General features: G+C 64.4%; 1 protein-coding gene across 1 annotated transcript; it reads left to right on the forward strand.

Annotated features, from left to right (window-relative positions):
- The first annotated feature begins 73 nt into the window (after positions 1-73).
- Positions 74-16,069, forward strand: LENG8 (leukocyte receptor cluster member 8). The gene is made up of 15 exons (XM_071801068.1): positions 74-287; positions 366-516; positions 1,285-1,389; positions 1,939-2,064; positions 2,530-2,809; positions 3,415-3,535; positions 4,442-4,612; positions 6,005-6,266; positions 7,193-7,365; positions 8,545-8,818; positions 10,488-10,589; positions 11,469-11,537; positions 11,627-11,756; positions 12,395-12,602; positions 15,712-16,069. Exons 1-15 carry the CDS (start codon positions 250-252, stop codon positions 15,866-15,868), a joined length of 2,367 nt encoding a protein of 788 aa, XP_071657169.1. The 5' UTR covers positions 74-249; the 3' UTR covers positions 15,869-16,069.
- Positions 16,070-16,924: the final 855 nt, after the last annotated feature.

Below are 16,924 nucleotides of genomic sequence, written 5' to 3' on the forward strand. Positions count from 1 at the left end.
CGCAGCGCTCCTCCCTCCCATTGGCGGGTAAACCCGCCTCTTCCTCCTTCCCCCTTCCCTATTGGCTATGGGGCGTGACGTCAGCAGGGGACGCGGGGGGACGGTGAAGGCGGCGCCGCCATCTTGGTCCCCGCGGAGCCGCCGCCGATCGCTCCGGGGGGGCCGCTCGAACCCCGTTGGTTTTGGGGGGGCGGGAATCGCTTGAACCCCCGTTATTTGGGGGGGGGGGCACAAAGCGGAGCCCCCGCCATGGCCGCCAACCTTGGGGACCAGCGAGCGGCCGAGTGGTGAGCGCGGGGGCCGCGGGGGGGCCGCTCCCGCTTCGGGCCGCTCTGACCGGGGTTTGCTCCGTTTCTCCCCCCCAGGGCCCCCCCCCAGTTCGCGCTGGGGGGGCGGGAGGAGCCGCCCCCCGCCCACGAGAACCCCGAGTGGGAGAAGGCCCGGCAGGCGCTCGCGTCCATCAGCAAAGCGGCGGCCGGGGGGGGGAAGGGCGGCGGCGGCGCGGGGGGGGCGCAGGTGAGGGGGGGGGCGGGGGTTGGGGGGCACAGGGGGGTCCCAAAGGGTCCTGGGGGGCACAGGGGGGGGTCCCAAAGTGTTTTTGGGGGAGTCCCAAAGGGTCCTGGGGGGCACAGGGGGGTCCCGAAGTGTTTTTGGGGGGGTCCCAAAGGGTCCTGGGGGGTCCCAAAGGGTCCTGGGGGGCACAGGGGGGTCCCAAATGGTCCTGGGGGGTCCCAAAGGGTCCTGGGGGGGCACAGGGGGGTCCCAAAGTGTTTTTGGGGGGGTCCCAAAGGGTCCTGGGGGGTCCCAAAGGGTCCTGGGGGGCACAGGGGGGTCCCAAATGGTTCTGGGGGGCCCAGGGGGGTCCCAGAGTGTTTTTAGGGGGGTCCCAAGTGGTCTTGGGGGGCCCAGGGGGGGTTCCAAATGGTCCTGGGGGGTCCCAAAGTGTCCTGGGGGGGAACCAAAAGGTCCAGGGGGGGCACAGGGAGGTCCCAAAGTGTTTTTGGGGGGCTCTCAAGGGGTTTGGGGGGAGCCAAAGTGTTTTTGGGGGGGGGTCCTGGGGGGAGATCAGGGTTTGGGGGGTCCTGGGCGGGGGGATTTTGGGGGCGGGGGGGGTTTGGGAGGTTCCTGCTGGGCACAGGGGGGTCCCAAAGTGTTTTGTTGGGGGGTACAGGAGGGTTTGGGGGGGTCCGGGGGGCGCGTGGGTTCCCAAAGTCACTTGGGGGGGGTCTGGGGGTTCAGGGGGGGTCCCACTGACCAATTGTTTTCTCCCCCCCCGCCTCCCAGTACTCGCAGCCGCAGGGCGACCCCCCCCCACAGACCCCCCCGTACTACCAGTGGTACCAGCCCTACAGCAACAGCTACTACCCCTATGGGTACTACTACCCGCTGGTGAGAGGGGGGCTGGGGGCACCATGGGGGAGTCTGGGGGGGCAGGAGGGTCTGGGGGGGCACGGAGGGGTGTGTGGGGGGGCTCCAAAGGGGGTCTGGGGGTGTGTGGGGGGGTCCAGGAGGGGTTTGAGGGGGGGAACGGATCTGGTGTCCCCACCAGTTTGGATGGGGTAGACCTGGTGTCCCTGATGGGGATGCAGGGGATTTGGGGGACTGGGGGGGCACAGGGGAATTTGGGGGGGGCAGGAGGGTCTGGGGGGACACGGAGGGGTGTGGGGGGGCTCCAAAGGGGGTCTGGGAGTGTTTGGGGGGTCCAGGAGGGGTTTGGGGGGGCACAGACCTGGTGTCCCCACCAGTTTGGATGGGGTAGACCTGGTGTCCCTGATGGGGACGCAGGGGATTTGGGGGCTGGGGGGGCACAGGGGAATTTGGGGGGGTCTGGGGGTTCACAGGGGGGCTTTGGAGGTTCAGGGGTGTCAGAGGGGTTTTGGGGCTCTGTCCCCCCCCATCTGAGGGGGGGGTCTCTGACATGGGGGGGTCTCATTGCAGGGGGTGTATTCGGGGTACGGAACAACCGCCTATGGGGCGGGGGGGGCCCCAGCCGGGGGGGGCTATGGAACAGCCCCCCAGCAGCCCCCCCCGGCCCCCCCCGGGCAGCAGAGCGGCCTCAGCCAGGTCGGGGGCCGGACGCCTGGGTCCCTTTTTGGGGGGGAGCTGGAACCGGATGCCTGGGTCCCTTTTATGGGAGGGGGGGGGACACACCGGACGCCTGGGTCCCCTCTGGGGATGTTGGGGGGGGGTCCTGGACACCTGGGGCCCTTTTATGGGAGGGGGTCTGGACACCTTGGTCCTCTCTGGGGGGGTTGGGGTTCCCGGATGCCTGGGTCCTTTTTTGGGGGTTCCCGGATGCCTGGGTCCTTTTTTGGGGGGGGGGGTCTGGATGCCTGGGTCCCCTCTGGGGGGGTTGGGGGGGTCTCGGACACCTGGGTCCCCTCTGGGGGGGTTGGGGGGGTCTCGGACACCTGGGTCCCCTCTGGGGGGGTTGGGGGTTCCTGGACTCCTGGGTCCTTTTTTGGGGGTTTGGGGGTTCCCGGATGCCTGGGTCCCCCCCCCAACACTGTGTCCCCCCCCCCCCCGCAGCAGCCGCCGGTTCCTGGTCTGGAGGAGCCGCCCCCCCCGTATGGGACCCCCCAAACACAACTGCCCCCCCCTAACCCCCCCCAGCCCCCCCCACCCCACCCGCTGAGCGGGGGAGGGGCCGCAGGGGGCGGGGCCGGGGCGGGGGGGGCGGGGGGGGGCGCGGGGACCCCCCCCAGTTCGGCCGCCCCCCCCCAGCCCTCGTACCCCCAGCACTACGGGGAGGGGCCCGGGCCCAGCCCCCCCCCCAAGGGCAAGAAGCAGCTTTGGAGCCGCATGAAGCGTGAGTGACCCCCCCAGAGTGCCCCAAAGCACCCAAAATACTGCCCCCCCCAGCCCCCATTGCCCCGGAATTCACCCCAATTTTGCTGCCCCCCCCCAACCCCAATTTCCCCCGAATTCACCCCAATTTTGCTACCCCCCCCAGCCCCAATTTCCTCGGATTTCACCCCAATTTTGCTGCCCCCCCAGCCCCAATTTCCCTGGAATTCACCCCAATTTTGCCCCCCCAGCCCCAATTTTCCCCCGAATTCACCCCAATTTTGCTGCCCCCCCAGCCCCAATTTCACCCGAATTCACCCCAATTTTGCCCCCCCCAGCCCCAATTTCCCCAGAATTCACCCCAATTTTGCTGCCCCCCCCCAACCCCAATTTCACCCGAATTCACCCCAATTTTGCCCCCCCCAGCCCCAATTTCCCCAAATTCATCCCAATTTTGCCCCCCCCAGCCCCAATTTCCCCAAATTCACCCCAATTTTGCTGCCCCCCCGCCCCAATTTACCCGAATTCACCCCAATTTTGCCCCCCAGCCCCAATTTCCCCGGAATTCACCCCAATTTTCCCCCCCAGCCCCAATTTCCCCGAATTCACCCCAATTTTCCCCCCCAGCCGCCCCCGGCGCCGGAGGCCTCAAGTTCAACCTCCCGAAACGTCCGTTTGTCCTGAGCAACCAACCCCGGGGGGGGTTCGGGGGGACGGGGCCCCCCCCCGAGAAACCCCCCGCCCACGGGTAAGGGGGAGGGGCCACCCATTGGGGGGAGGGGCCAAAAATGGGGGGTGGGGCAGAAATTCGGGGGAGGGGCCAAAAATGGGGGAATTTGGGGGGAGGGGCAAAAATGGGGGGAGGGGTAAAAATGGGGGGAGGGGGAGAAATGGGGGGGGGGGCAGAAATGGGAAATGGGGGGAGGGGTGAAAACGGGGGGAGGGGCAGAAATGGGGGGAGGGGTAAAAATGGGGGGAGGGGGGAAAATTGGGGGGGGGGCAGAAATGGGAGGGAATTGGGGGAATGGGCCAAAAATTGAGGGGGGGTAAAAGTGGGGGAGGGGCGGGAATATTGGGGGATAATGGGGGGGGTCCCCAAATCTCTACCACCCCCCCCCCCCAAAGCTGCATTAACTGGGGGCCAGAAATGGTGCGGAAAAGGGGATTTGGGGGCAATTGGGGGGATTTTTGGGGTGATTGGGGGATTTTTGGGGTGTGGGTGTCACGGGGGGATCCCCCCAATCTCAGGACCCCCCCACCATTGTCCCCCCCCCACCCACCCCCCAGTTCCCCCCCCCCATGATGAATGGGACGTTCCAACCATCCCCCAACCAGGAGCCAGAAGTGGTGCAGGAAAGGGGCATTTTTGGGGCGTTTGGGGGGTTTTTTGGGGTGGGGATTTCACAGGGGGGGTCCCCACGGTCTCAGGACCCCCCCCACCATTGTCCCCCCCCCACCCCTCAGTTCCCCCCCCCATGATAAATGGGACGTTCCAACCATCCCCCAACCAGGGGCCAGAAATGATGCAGGAAAGGGGCATTTTTGGGGCAATCGGGGGGATTTTTGGGCCGTTCGGGGGGTTTTTTGGGACGGGGATTTCACAGGGGGGGTCCCCCCGGTCTCAGGACCCCCCCCCAACGCTGTGCCCCCCCAGCCCGCAGGACTGGCCCCCCGAGATGAAGGAATACGTGCAGCGCTGCTTCAGCGCCTGCGAGTCCGAGGAGGCCAAGGACCGCACCGAGACGCTGCTCAAGGAGCTGCTGCAGGAGCGGCTGCGCGACGGGAGCGCCTACCGCATCGACTGGAGCAGGGAGCCGCTCCCGGGGTGAGGGGACCCCGAAAACGGCCTCAGCGACCCCGAAAACCCCAAAAAACACCCCAAAAACCCCCCAAAACACCCCCGAAAACCCCAAAAACGGCCCCAAAACGCCCCAAAACGGCCCTGAAACGCCCAAAGTCACCACCACCCCAAAAGGGCTCCAAACATCTCATAATGGACAGACTGGAGCAGGGAGCCCCTCCCGGGGTGAGGGGACCCCGAAAATGGCCCTGATGACTCTGAAAACCCCAAAAAACACCCCAAAAACCCCAGAAACGGCCCCAGAACGCCCCAGAACGGCCCTGAAACGCCCACAGTCACCACCACCCCAAAAGGGCTCCAAAGAGCTCGTATGAGATGGAATGGAGCTGGAAGCCCCTCCCGGGGTGAGGGGACCCCGAAAACGGCCCCGGCGACCCCGAAAACCCCAAAAAACACCCCAAAATCCCTCAAAACGGCCCCCAAAACCCTCAAAATGCCACCAAAATCCACCTAAACAGCCCCCAAAATCCCCCCCAAAGTCCCCATGAATTCCCCCAGGAGCCCCCAAAATCATCCCATGACCCCCCCAAAAAAGTGGGGGGTCCCCATTTTTGGGACCAAGATTCCCCTGCATTTCCCCCACATTTCCCCCAAAATGACCCCTCAAATTCCCCAAATTTCCTGCCCAATTCACCCCAATTTTCCCCTAATTCACCCCAATATTTTGCCCCAATTTCCCCCAGATTCACCCCAATTTTCCACCCCTCTACCCCCAATTCCCCCCAAATTCACCCCAGTATTTCCCCCAATTTCCCCCAATTTTCCACCCCTCTACCCCCAATTTCCCCCAATTCACCCCAATATTTCCCCCAAATTCACCCGAATTTCACCCAAATTCACCCCAATTTCCCCCCAATTCCCCCCAATGTTTTCCCCCAATTCACCCCAATTTTCCCCCAATTCCCTCCAATGTTTCCCCCCAATTTCCCCCAAATTCACCCCAATTTTCCACCCCTTCCCCCCAGTTTTCCCCCAGTTCACCCCAATGTTTTCCCCCAAATTCCCCCCAATTTCCCCCAAATTCCCCCCAGTTTTTCCCCAATTCTTCCCCAGTTCCCACCAATGTTTTCCCCCAATTCACCCCAATTTTCCCCCAATTCACCCCAATTTTCCCCCCAATATCCCCCACATTCGCTCCAATTTTCCTGCCCTTTAACCCAATTTTCCCCAATTCCCCCCAATATTTCCCCCAATTTCCCCCAAATTCACACCCATTTTCCCCAGTGTTTCCCCCCAATTTCCCCCACATTCCCCCCAATTTTCCACCCCAATTTTCCCCCAATTCCCCCCAATATTTCCCCCAATCCCCCCCCATTCTGCCCCAATTCGGGGTTCCTGACCCCCCTCCCCCCCCAGGTTGACGCGCGACGCCGAGAGCCCCAAAAAGAAGCGCTGGGGGGGGGTGGGGGGGGAGGGGCCGGTGCCCCCCGCCCGGCCCTCGGGGACCCCCCCGCACCCCCCCCCCCGCAGCGGGGGGGGCCCCGCCCGCCCCCCCCCGTTCCCCACGCGCTTTGGGAACCGCAACGTGTTCGTCAAGGAGCCGAGCTCCTCGTCCAGCGGGGGGGGCTCGCGCTCCCCCTCCCCCCCCCCGCTCCCCGGGCCGGGGCCCCCGCCGCAGGTGAGACCCCAAACCCCCCCTTCACCCGGAAATGGGACCCCAGCCCCTGGGGTGGGGGGACCCCAAACCCCCCCTTCACCCCGGAAATGGGACCCCAGCCCCTGGGGTGGGGGGACCCCAAACCCCCCCGTTCACCCCGGAAATGGGACCCCAGCCCCTGGGGTGGGGGGGACCCCAAACCCCCCCTTCACCCGGAAATGGGACCCCAGCCCCTGGGGTGGGGGGACCCCAAACCCCCCCGTTCACCCCGGAAATGGGACCCCAGCCCCTGGGGTGGGGGGACCCCAAACCCCCCCTTCACCCGGAAATGGGACCCCAGCCCCTGGGGTGGGGGGACCACAGAACCCCCCCGTTCACCCCGGAAATGGGACCCCAGCCCCTGGGGTGGGGGGACCCCAAACCCCCCCGTTCAGCCCGGAAATGGGACCCCAGCCCCTGGGGTGGGGGGGACCCCAAACCCCCCCTTCACCCCGGAAATGGGACCCCAGCCCCTGGGGTGGGGGGACCCCAAACCCCCCCGTTCACCCCGGAAATGGGACCCCAGCCCCTGGGGTGGGGGGACCCCAAACCCCCCCTTCACCCCGGAAATGGGACCCCAGCCCCTGGGGTGGGGGGGACCCCAAACCCCCCCTTCACCCCGGAAATGGGACCCCAGCCCCTGGGGTGGGGGGGACCCCAAACCCCCCCGTTCACCCCGGAGATGGGACCCCAGCCCCTGGGGTGGGGGGACCCCAAACCCCCCCTTCACCCCGGAAATGGGACCCCAGCCCCTGGGGTGGGGGGACCCCAAACCCCCCCTTCACCCCGGAAATGGGACCCCAGCCCCTGGGGTGGGGGGGACCCCAAACCCCCCCTTCACCCCGGAAATGGGACCCCAGCCCCTGGGGTGGGGGGACCCCAAACCCCCCCGTTCACCCCACACTCAGCCGACCGCCCCCCCCGGGGGTGCCCCCAGCCCCTCGCGCTCCGACTCCGCCAGCTCCGCCTCCCCCGACGGCCGGGGGGGCCCTGCAGGGGGCGCCCGGCGCGGCCCCAACAAAACCCGAGGAAGAGGGGGCGCCCTGGAGCGGGGGCGCGCGCGGGGACAGCGGGGAAAGAGGTGAGCGGGGACTGGGGGGAATGGGGACACTGGGGGGAATGGGGGAATGGGGGGAATGGGGACACTGGGGGGAATGGGGGGGCCCTGGAGCGGGGGCGCGCGCGGGGACAGCGGGGAAAGAGGTGAGCGGGGGACTGGGGGGACTGGGGACACTGGGGGGAATGGGGACACTGGGGGGAATGGGGGACATAGGGGGGAATGGGGACACTGGGGGGAATGGGGGACATAGGGGGGAATGGGGACACTGGGGGGAATGGGGGACATAGGGGGGAATGGAGACACTGGGGGGAATGGGGACACTGGGGGGAATGGGGACACTGGGGGGAATGGGGGACATAGGGGGGAATGGGGACACTGGGGGGAATGGGGACACTGGGGACAATGGGGGAATGGGGACAGTGGGGGGAATGGGAATGGGGACACTGGGGGACACTGGGGGGGAATGGGGACACTGGGGGGAATGGGGACACTGGGAACAATGGGGGAATGGGGACAGTGGGGGGAATGGGGGGCCCTGGAGCGGGGGCGCGTGGGGACAGCGGGGAAAGAGGTGAGCGGGGACACTGGGGGGACTGGGGGGACAGTGGGGGGAATGGGGGAGACTGGGAGGGAACTGGTGGGGACTGGGGGGGATTTTCCCCCCAAACCCCCCATGTTTCACCCCCCCGTTTCCCCCCCAAACCCCCCGTTTCACCCCAATTTCCCTCCATTTCCCCCCCACCCCCATGTTTCACCACCCCCAATGCCCCCATTTCCCCCCCATCCCCCCCCATTTCCCCCATGTTTCACCCCCCCATTTCTCCCCCAAACCCTCCGTTCCCCCCCACCCCCATGTTTCCCCCCATTTCCCCTGTGTTCCCCCCCATTTCCCCCCAACCCCATGTTTCATCCCCCCCATTTCCCCTCCAAACCCCCCACGTTTCCCCCCAATCCCCCCCCATTTCCCCCCAAACCCCCCCTGTTTCCCCCCAAACCCCCCATGTTTCACTGCCCCCCATTCTCCCCCAAACCCCCCTTGTTTCACCCCCCCCCATTTCCCCCCAACCCCCCCCGTTTCCCCCCCACCCCCATATTTCACCGCCCCAATCCCCCCCCGTTTCCCCCCCACCCCCATATTTCCCCGCCCCCCAATCCCCCCCAACCCCCCATGCCCCCCATGCCTGACCCCCGTGCCCCCAGGCCGGAGCAGCCCCCCCCCAAGCGCAGCCGCCGGCGCCCCCCCATGGAGCTGGAGGACCCGGACAAGGAGTTCAAGAAGCAGCGCCGGGCCGCGCGGTTCCAGCCCCGCAAGGGCCCCCGCGACCCCCCCGGGGACCCCCCCGGCGCCCCCCCCGCGCCCCCCGAGCCGCTGGACTGGGAGCAGCTGAAGGTGCTGGGCACGTGCCAGGAGCTCACCAAACCCTACCTGCGCCTCACCGGGGCGCCCGACCCCGGCGCCGTGCGCCCCGTCCCCGTGAGTCCGGCCGGGGGATGGGGGAGGGGGGGATGGGGGGATGGGGGGGATGGGGGGGAATGGGGGGAATGGGGGGGAATGGGGGGACTGGGGGAAATGGGGGGGAGTGGGGGGATGGGGGGAGTGGGGGGAATGGGGGGGACTGGGGGGAATGGGGGGGAATGGGAAATGGGAAATGGGAGGGACTCAGGAAATGGGGGGGACTGGGGAAAATGGGGGGGAATGGGAAATGGGGGGGAATGGGAAATGGGGGGGACTGGGAAGGGAATGGGGGGATGGGGGAAATGGGGGGAATGGGAAATGGGGGGGACTGGGGGAAATGGGGGGGAATGGGAAATGGGGACTGGGGGAAATGGGGGGGACTGGGAAGGGAATTGGGGGGACTGGGAAATGGGGGGGACTGGGAAGGGAATTGGGGGATGGGGAAGGGAATTGGGGGACTGGGGGAAATGGGGAATGGGAAATGGGGGGGAATGGGGGGACTGGGGGAAATGGGGGGGACTGGGGGAAATGGGGGGGACTGGGGGAAATGGGGGGACTGAGGGAAATGGGGGGGACTGGGGGAAATGGGGGGACTGGGGGAAATGGGGGGACTGAGGGAAATGGGGGGGAGTGGGAAGGGAAATGGGGGGACTGGGAAATGGGGGGGACTGGGAAGGGAATTGGGGGATGGGGGAAATGGGGGAGAATGGGAAATGGGGGGGGCTGGGAAGGGAATTGGGGGATGGGGAAGGGAATTGGGGGACTGGGGGAAATGGGGAATGGGAAATGGGGGGGGACTGGGGGAATGGGGGAAATGGGGGGGACGGGAAAGGGAATTGGGGGACTGGGGGAAATGGGGGGACTGGGAAATGGGGGGGACTGGGGGAAATGGGGGAACTGGGGGCACTGGGAGGGACCTGCGCCCCCAACCCAACCACTGTCAGCCTGGTCCTGGTGTGTCCGTCTGTCCAGATTGGGGGGACTGGGGGGACTGGGAGCACTGGAACCAATATGGGGGGCACTGGGGGGGGCACTGGGGGCACTGGGACCAGATTGGGAGCACTGGGACCAGTATGGGGGGCACTGGGGGGGACACTGGGACCAGATTGGGAGCACTGGGACCAGTATGGGGGGCACTGGGGGGGGCACTGGGAGCACTGGGACCAGATTGGGAGCACTGGGACCAGTATGGGGGGCACTGGGGGGGGCACTGGGACCAGATTGGGAGCACTGGGACCAGTATGGGGGACACTGGGGGGGTCACTGGGACCAGATTGGGAGCACTGGGACCAGTACGGGGGGCACTGGGGGGTCACTGGGGGCATTGGAACCAGTACGGGGGGCACTGGGAGCACTGGGGGGGTCACTGGGGGCACTGGGACCAGTGTGGGGGGCACTGGGGGGGTCACTGGGGGTTACTGGGAGCACTGGGACCAGTATGGGGGGCACTGGGGGGCACTGGGACCAGTACGGGGGGCACTGGGGGGTCACAGGGTGTCCCCCCCCAAATCCGTCTGTTCCCCCCAATCCCTCAGCTCTACCCCAATCTCTTCACCCCCCCAAATCCCCCCCTTTTTCCCCAAATCCCACCGTTTTCCCCCCCAACCCCCCCAGTGTTACCCAAACTTCTCTTATTTCCCCCGGCTGGGTGGGATTTGCCCAAACCTGGCTGCTTTTGCCCCAAAAGGTGCTGCGGCGCTCGCTGGCGCTGGTGCGCGCGCGCTGGGCCGAGCGCCAGGACTACGCCTGGGCCTGCGAGCAGCTCAAGGCCATTCGGCAGGACCTGACGGTGCGCGGGGCGCGGGGCGGGGCGGGGCGCTGGCGGCGGGCTCCTGCGGGACTTCTGGGGCCGGTTGGGGGAGATTCGGGGAGTTTGGGGGCGGTTTCAGGGGGTTTTGGGGCTCCAGCAGCTCACACGCACCTGCCAGGACCTGGCGGTGAGTTTGGGGGGTTTGGGGCTTTTTGGAGATTTTTTGGGGTGTTGGAGGGATTTGGGGAGTTTTGGGGGGTCTTAGGGTAATTTTGGGGCAGTTTTTGTGATTTTTGGGGGGATTTTGGGGGTGGTTTTAGGGGTTTTGGGGCTCTAGCAGCTCACATACACCTGCCAGGACCTGGCGGTGAGTTTGGGGGGTTTTGGGGCTTCTTGGAGATTTTTTGGGGTGTTGGAGGGATTTGGGGAGTTTTGAGGAGTTTTGGGGCGTCTTGGGGTAATTTTTGGGGGAGTTTTGGGGCTGTTTGGGGGGATTTTTGGGGCGGTTTTAGGGGTTTTGGGGCTCCAGCAGCTCACACGCACCTGCCAGGACCTGGCGGTGAATTTGGGGGCTTTTGGGGCTTTTTAGACATTCTAGGGGTGTTGGATTATTTTTGGGCAGTTTTGGGGTGTCTTAGGGTTATTTTGGGGCAGTTTTTATGGCTTTTGGGTTATTTTTGGGGCAGTTTCAGGGTTTTTTGGGGGCTCACATGCACCTGCCAGGACCTGGCAGTGACTTTGATGCCCATGTGGGGTCATTTTGGTGCTTTCAGGGGGGCGTTTTTGGGCTGGTTTTGCCGCGTTTTGGTGCATTTTGCTCCCCGAGGTGAATTTTGGGGCGTCCCAGGTGAATTTTGGGGCGTCCCAGGTGAATTTGGGGCGTCCCCGTGCTTATTATGGGCTGGTTGTTCCCCGCAGGTCCAGGGCGTCCGCACCGAGTTCACAGTCGAGGTTTACGAGACCCACGCTCGCATCGCCCTGGAAAAGGTGAATTTGGGGGATCCCCCCCGAACCCCCCGACCCCCCCCAGCCCTGGGGGGTCCCCAACACCCCCCTGACCCCCCCGGCGCCCCCAGGGTGACCACGAGGAGTTCAACCAGTGCCAGGCCCAGCTCAAGTCGCTCTACGCCGAGAACCTGCCCGGCCACGTTGGGGAGTTCACGTCCTACCGCATCCTCTACTACATGTTCACCCAGAACTCGGGGGGTGAGTGGGCTCCGGGGGGGCCCCCCAATATTTTGGGGGGGGTTGGTTGGTGTTGAATTTTGGGGGGTTTTGGGGGGACACAGCCCCAAAACTGGGGTGAAATGGGGGATTTTGGGGGAGTTCACGTCACATTGCGGCCGCTGCTGCAGGTTCACCCGGAACGCTGGGGTGACCTTGACCTTGACCCTTTGGTGACCCCAGACCCCAAACCCCACATGTGGGGTCACAGGAACCCCCCAAACCCCCCGGTTTCCCTCTCTGACCCCAATTTGTGTCCATTCCCCCCATCCCAGACCTGACGACGGAGCTGGCGTACCTGACCCTGTCCCCTGTGACCTTGACCTTGGCCCTTTAGTGACCAAACCCCACATGTGGGGTCACCCCAAACCCCACATGTGGGGTCACAGGAACCCCCCAAACCCCCCGATTTCCCTGTCTAACCCCAAATTCATGTCTGTTTGCCCCATTTCCAGACCTGACGACGGAGCTGGCGTACCTGACCCTGTCCCGTGTGACCTTGACCTTGGCCCTTTAGTGACCCCAGACCCCAAACCCCATATGTGGGATCACAGGAAGCCCCCAAACCCCCCGGTTTCCCTGTCTAGCCCCAAATCCCTGTCTGTTTGCCCCATTTCCAGACCTGACGACGGAGCTGGCGTACCTGACGCCGTCGCTGCGCGCGGACCCCGCGGTGACCTTGGCCTTGGCCCTGCGCGCCGCCTGGGCCCTGGGCAACTGGGTCCGGTTCTTCCGGCTCTACCGGGCGGCCCCGCCCCCCGCCCGCAGCCTCCTGGACAAATTCAGCGACCGCGAGCGGCGCTCGGCGCTCAAGGCCATGCTCAAAACGTACGGTTTGGGGCAAAAAGGGGGGGTTTTGGGCAAAAATGGGGGGTTTGGGGCAAAAAGGGGGGGGGATGGGGCTCAAGGGGGAATGGGGCTCAAGGCCATGCTCAAAACGTACGGTTTGGGGCAAAAAGGGGGGGTTTGGGGCAAAAATGGGGGGGAATGGGGCTCAAGGCCGTGCTCAAAACGTACGGTTTGGGGCAAAAAGGGGGGGTTTTGGGCAAAAATGGGGGGGAATGGGGCTCAAGGCCGTGCTCAAAACGTACGGTTTGGGGCAAAAAGGGGGGGTTTTGGGCAAAAATGGGGGGGAATGGGGCTCAAGGGGGAATGGGGCTCAAGGCCGTGCTCAAAACGTACGGTTTGGGGCAAAAAGGGGGGGGTTTGGGCAAAAATGGGGGGGGAATGGGGCTCAAAGCTGAGGTTGAAATGTATGGGAAATGGGGTGAAAAATGGGGGTTTTGGGCAAAAATGGGGGGTGGGAATGGGGCTCAAAGGTGAGGTTGAAATGTGGGAGTTTGGGGCCAAAAATGGGGATTTGGGGCAAAAATGGGGGGTGGGAATGGGGCTCAAGGCCACAGTCAAAATGTAGGGATTTGGGGTGAAAAATGGGGGTTTTGGGCAAAAATGGGGGGGAAAATGAGGCTTGAGGCCGTGGTTGAACTGTATGGGAAATGGGGTGAAAAATGGGGATTTTGGGCAAAAATGGGGGTGGGGAATGGGGCTCAAGGCCAAGGTTGAAATGTAGGGGAAATGGGGTGAAAAATGGGGGTTTTGGGTAAAAAATGGCACTCGAGGCCATGGTAAAAACCTGCAATGGGTTTTGGGGTGAAAAACGGGGGTTTAGGAAGTGGGGTTTTGGGGAAAAAATGGGGGTTCTGGGGGCAAAAGAAATGGGGGAAGAAATGGCGGTTTTGGGAAAAATGAGGGGTTTTTTGGGGGGTGAAAATGGGGTTTTTGGGGGTGAAAATGGGGGATTTTGGGGTGAGAACGGGGGATTTTGGGGGAGCTGGAGTTGGATGCGGCTGCGGAGCCACAGGTGAGTGGGGGAGGGGGAGATTGGCCCCATTTTGGGGTGAAATCCCCATTTCTGCCCCATTTTGGGGTGAAATCCCCATTTCTGCCCCATTTTGGGGTGAAATCCCCATTTCTGCCCCATTTTGGGGGGAAATCCCCATTTCTGCCCCATTTTGGGGTGAAATCCCCATTTCTGCCCCATTTTGGGGTGAAATCCCCATTTCTGCCCCATTTTGGGGTGAAATCCCCGTTTCCCCCTCCCCCCCATGGTCCCTCAAAATGTCCCAAAATCCCCCCAAATGAGCTCAAAATGGGCCCGGAATTGTCCTGCCCCTCCCCCACGTTATCAGTTCCCCCCCAGGTAATTAATTCCCGCCTAATTAATTTATTTCCCCCTCCCCAATTAATTAATCCCCCCCCATTATTCCACCCTTTGGGGTCTTTACCCCCGGTTCCATTTCCCCCCTTTCTATGACCCCAAATCCCCCAAAATGACCCCAAATCCCCCCCAAATGACTCTAAACCCCCCCCCACCAGTTCCAGTGAACTAATGACCCCCTTTAATTAACACGACCCAATTAACGAGCTTCTGGCCACAGGTTCCAGCTGGGCTGGGGGCCCTTAGTGACCCCAAATCCCCCCCAGAATGACCCCAAATGACCCCAACTCCCCCCATATCAGCTCCAGGTGCCCCCGCTGACCTAACGACCCCCGTTAATTAACGTGACCCCATTAACGAGCTTCTTGCCACAGGGTCCAACGGGGGCTGCTGGGGACCCCGAGTGACCCCAAATCTCCCCCCAAATGACCCCAAATTCCCCTGAAATGACCCCAAATCCCCCCATATGGGCTCCAGGTGCCCCCGCTGACCTAACGCCCCCCCCATTAATTAACCCCCAATTAACGAGGTTCTCACCGCGGGTTCCGGCCGGTGCTGCTGGTGACCCCAAGTGACCCCAAACCCCCCAAATGACCCCAAATCACCCCCAAATCCCCCTGAAATGACCCCAACTCCCCCTGTATGGGCTCCAGGTGCCGCCGCTGACCTAACGACCCCCGTTAATTAACATAACCCCATTAATGAGGTTCTTGCCGCAGGTTCCAGGGGTGCTGCTGGGGACCCCTAATGACCCCTAATGACCCCAAACCCCCCACAAATCCCCCCATATGGGCTCCAGGTGCCCCCACCCACCTAATGACCCCCATTAATTAACGTGACCCCGTTAACGAGCTTCTTGCCACAGGGTCCAGCTGGGGCTGCTGGGGACCCCAAGTGACCCCAAGTCCCCCAAGTGACCCCAAATCCCCCTAAATGACCCCAAATCCCCCCCAAATCCTCCCGCTTCGGCTCCAGGTGCCCCCGCTGACCTAATGACCCCTGTTAATTAACATAACCCCATTAACGAGCTTCTCGCTGCAGGTTCCGGGGGTGCTGCCGGTGACCCCAAAGCCCCCAAATCCCCCTGAAATGACCCCAAATCCCCCCCAGATCCCCCCCAACTCCCCCCGTATGGGCTCCAGGTGCCCCCTCTGACCTAACGACCCCCCCTATTAATTAACCCCCAATTAACAAGGTTCTGGCTGCAGATTCCGGCCGGTGCTGCCGGTGACCCCAAATGACCCCAAGTGACCCCAAACCCCCCAAATGACCCCAAACCCCCCCAACTCCCCCCGTATGGGCTCCAGGTGCCCCCACGGACCTAACGCCCCCCCCATTAATTATCGTCGCCCAATTAACGAGGTTCTCACTGCAGGTTCCGACCGGTGCTGCCGGTGACCCCAAGTGACCCCAAACCCCCCTGAAATGACCCCAAATCACCCCCTGAAATGACCCCAAACCCCCCCGTATGGGCTCCAGGTGCCCCCACGGACCTAACGCCCCCCCCATTAATTAACACCCAATTAACGAGGTTCTCACCGCGGGTTCCAGGGGTGCTGCTGGTGACCCCAAGTGACCCCAAAGCCCCCAAATCCCCCTGCAATGACCCCAAATCCCCCCCAGATCCCCCCAACTCCCCCCGTATGGGCTCCAGGTGCCCCCGCTGAGCTAACGACCCCCGTTAATCAGCGTGGCCCATTAACGAGGTTCTCGCCGCAGGTTCCGGCCGGTGCTGCCGGTGCCGGTGCTGGGGGCGGCGCTGGCGCTCGACTCCCCCGACTGCCGCCGCCGCTTCCTGGAGCCGCTGCCCCTGAGCTTCAGCGGCCCCGACGCCATCGACTGCAAAGGGAGCTGGGGGGCGCTGGCCGCCCTCTGACCTTGACCCCTGACCTTGACCCCTGACCCCGACGGGGACACCCCCCCGCTGCTTGTGGGGGGGTGGGAAGGGGCAGAGTCACCCACACCCCCCATAGTGGGGGAGGGGAGGAGTCAACACCTCCCCCTTGAAGTGGGGGGAGGGGCAGAGTCAACACCCCCCCTTGAAGTGGGGGAGGGGAGGAGAGTGAACCCCCCCCCCTTGAAGTGGGGGAGGGGAGGAGTCAACACCCTCCCCTTGAAGTGGGGGGGGGGAGGAGTCAACACCCCCCCCCCTGAAGTGGGGGAGGGGCGAAGCGAGACCACGCCCAGTGGGGGAGGGGTGGAGTCAACCCCCTCCCCCTTTCAGTGGTGGGGGAGGAGTCAACACAGCCCCCCATGAAGTGGGGGAGGGGAAAAGTGTGACCCCCCCCCCCACAGTGGGGGAGGGGTGGAGTCAACAGCCCCCCCTTTGTGGTGGGGGAGGGGCAGAATCAACACCCCCCCCCCCTCCACCCCCTTTTGTGGTGGGGGAGGGGCAGAGTGAGACCCCCCCCCCAATGGGGGAGGGGAGGAGAATCGACCCCCCCCGCTTCGTGGTGGGGGAGGGGCGGAGTGAAGCCACGCCCAGTGGGGGGAGGGGTGGAGTCAACACCCCCCCAAAGCCTTGGGGAGGTGGGGGAGGGGTGGAATGGGGGGGAGGGGCCACAGTTTGAATGGGGGGGGGGCGGTGTGGCTTTAAGGGGGTGGGGGAGGGGCCACGATATCAATGTTGGGGGGGGGGATCACGAACCCAAAACCACGGGGGGGGGGGTTGGGCCCCTCCCCCCCTCCCCCGCCTCAGTTTCTCTCTCTCTGCCGAGGTGGGACCGGCCGCCCCTCCCCCCGCCGAGCGGAGCCCCCAGACCCCGGAGGAGCCGCGGGGGCACCCCCCCCCCCCCAGCCAACACGGGGACCCCCGCCCCTCCCCCCCCGCCGCACGGGGGAGGGGCCCGAGCGCCCCCCGGGACTCGGAGCCGCCAGAGCCGCCGCTTTTTTACCAGATTCCCTATTTTTTTGGGCTGGAGAGAAAAAAACC

This window comes from Patagioenas fasciata, chromosome 35 (genome assembly GCF_037038585.1).
Source record: "Patagioenas fasciata isolate bPatFas1 chromosome 35, bPatFas1.hap1, whole genome shotgun sequence".
Taxonomy (NCBI): Eukaryota; Metazoa; Chordata; class Aves; order Columbiformes; family Columbidae; genus Patagioenas; species Patagioenas fasciata.

Excerpts from the sequence above, each read along its gene's own strand:
- LENG8 (XM_071801068.1), top strand. The coding sequence starts at position 250 with ATGGCCGCCAACCTTGGGGACCAGCGAGCGGCCGAGTG. Across the intron at positions 517-1,284 it reads GCGGCGCGGGGGGGGCGCAG|TACTCGCAGCCGCAGGGCGA; the intron begins GTGAGGGGGGGG and ends CCCGCCTCCCAG. Across the intron at positions 12,603-15,711 it reads CTCAAGGCCATGCTCAAAAC|GTTCCGGCCGGTGCTGCCGG; the intron begins GTACGGTTTGGG and ends TTCTCGCCGCAG.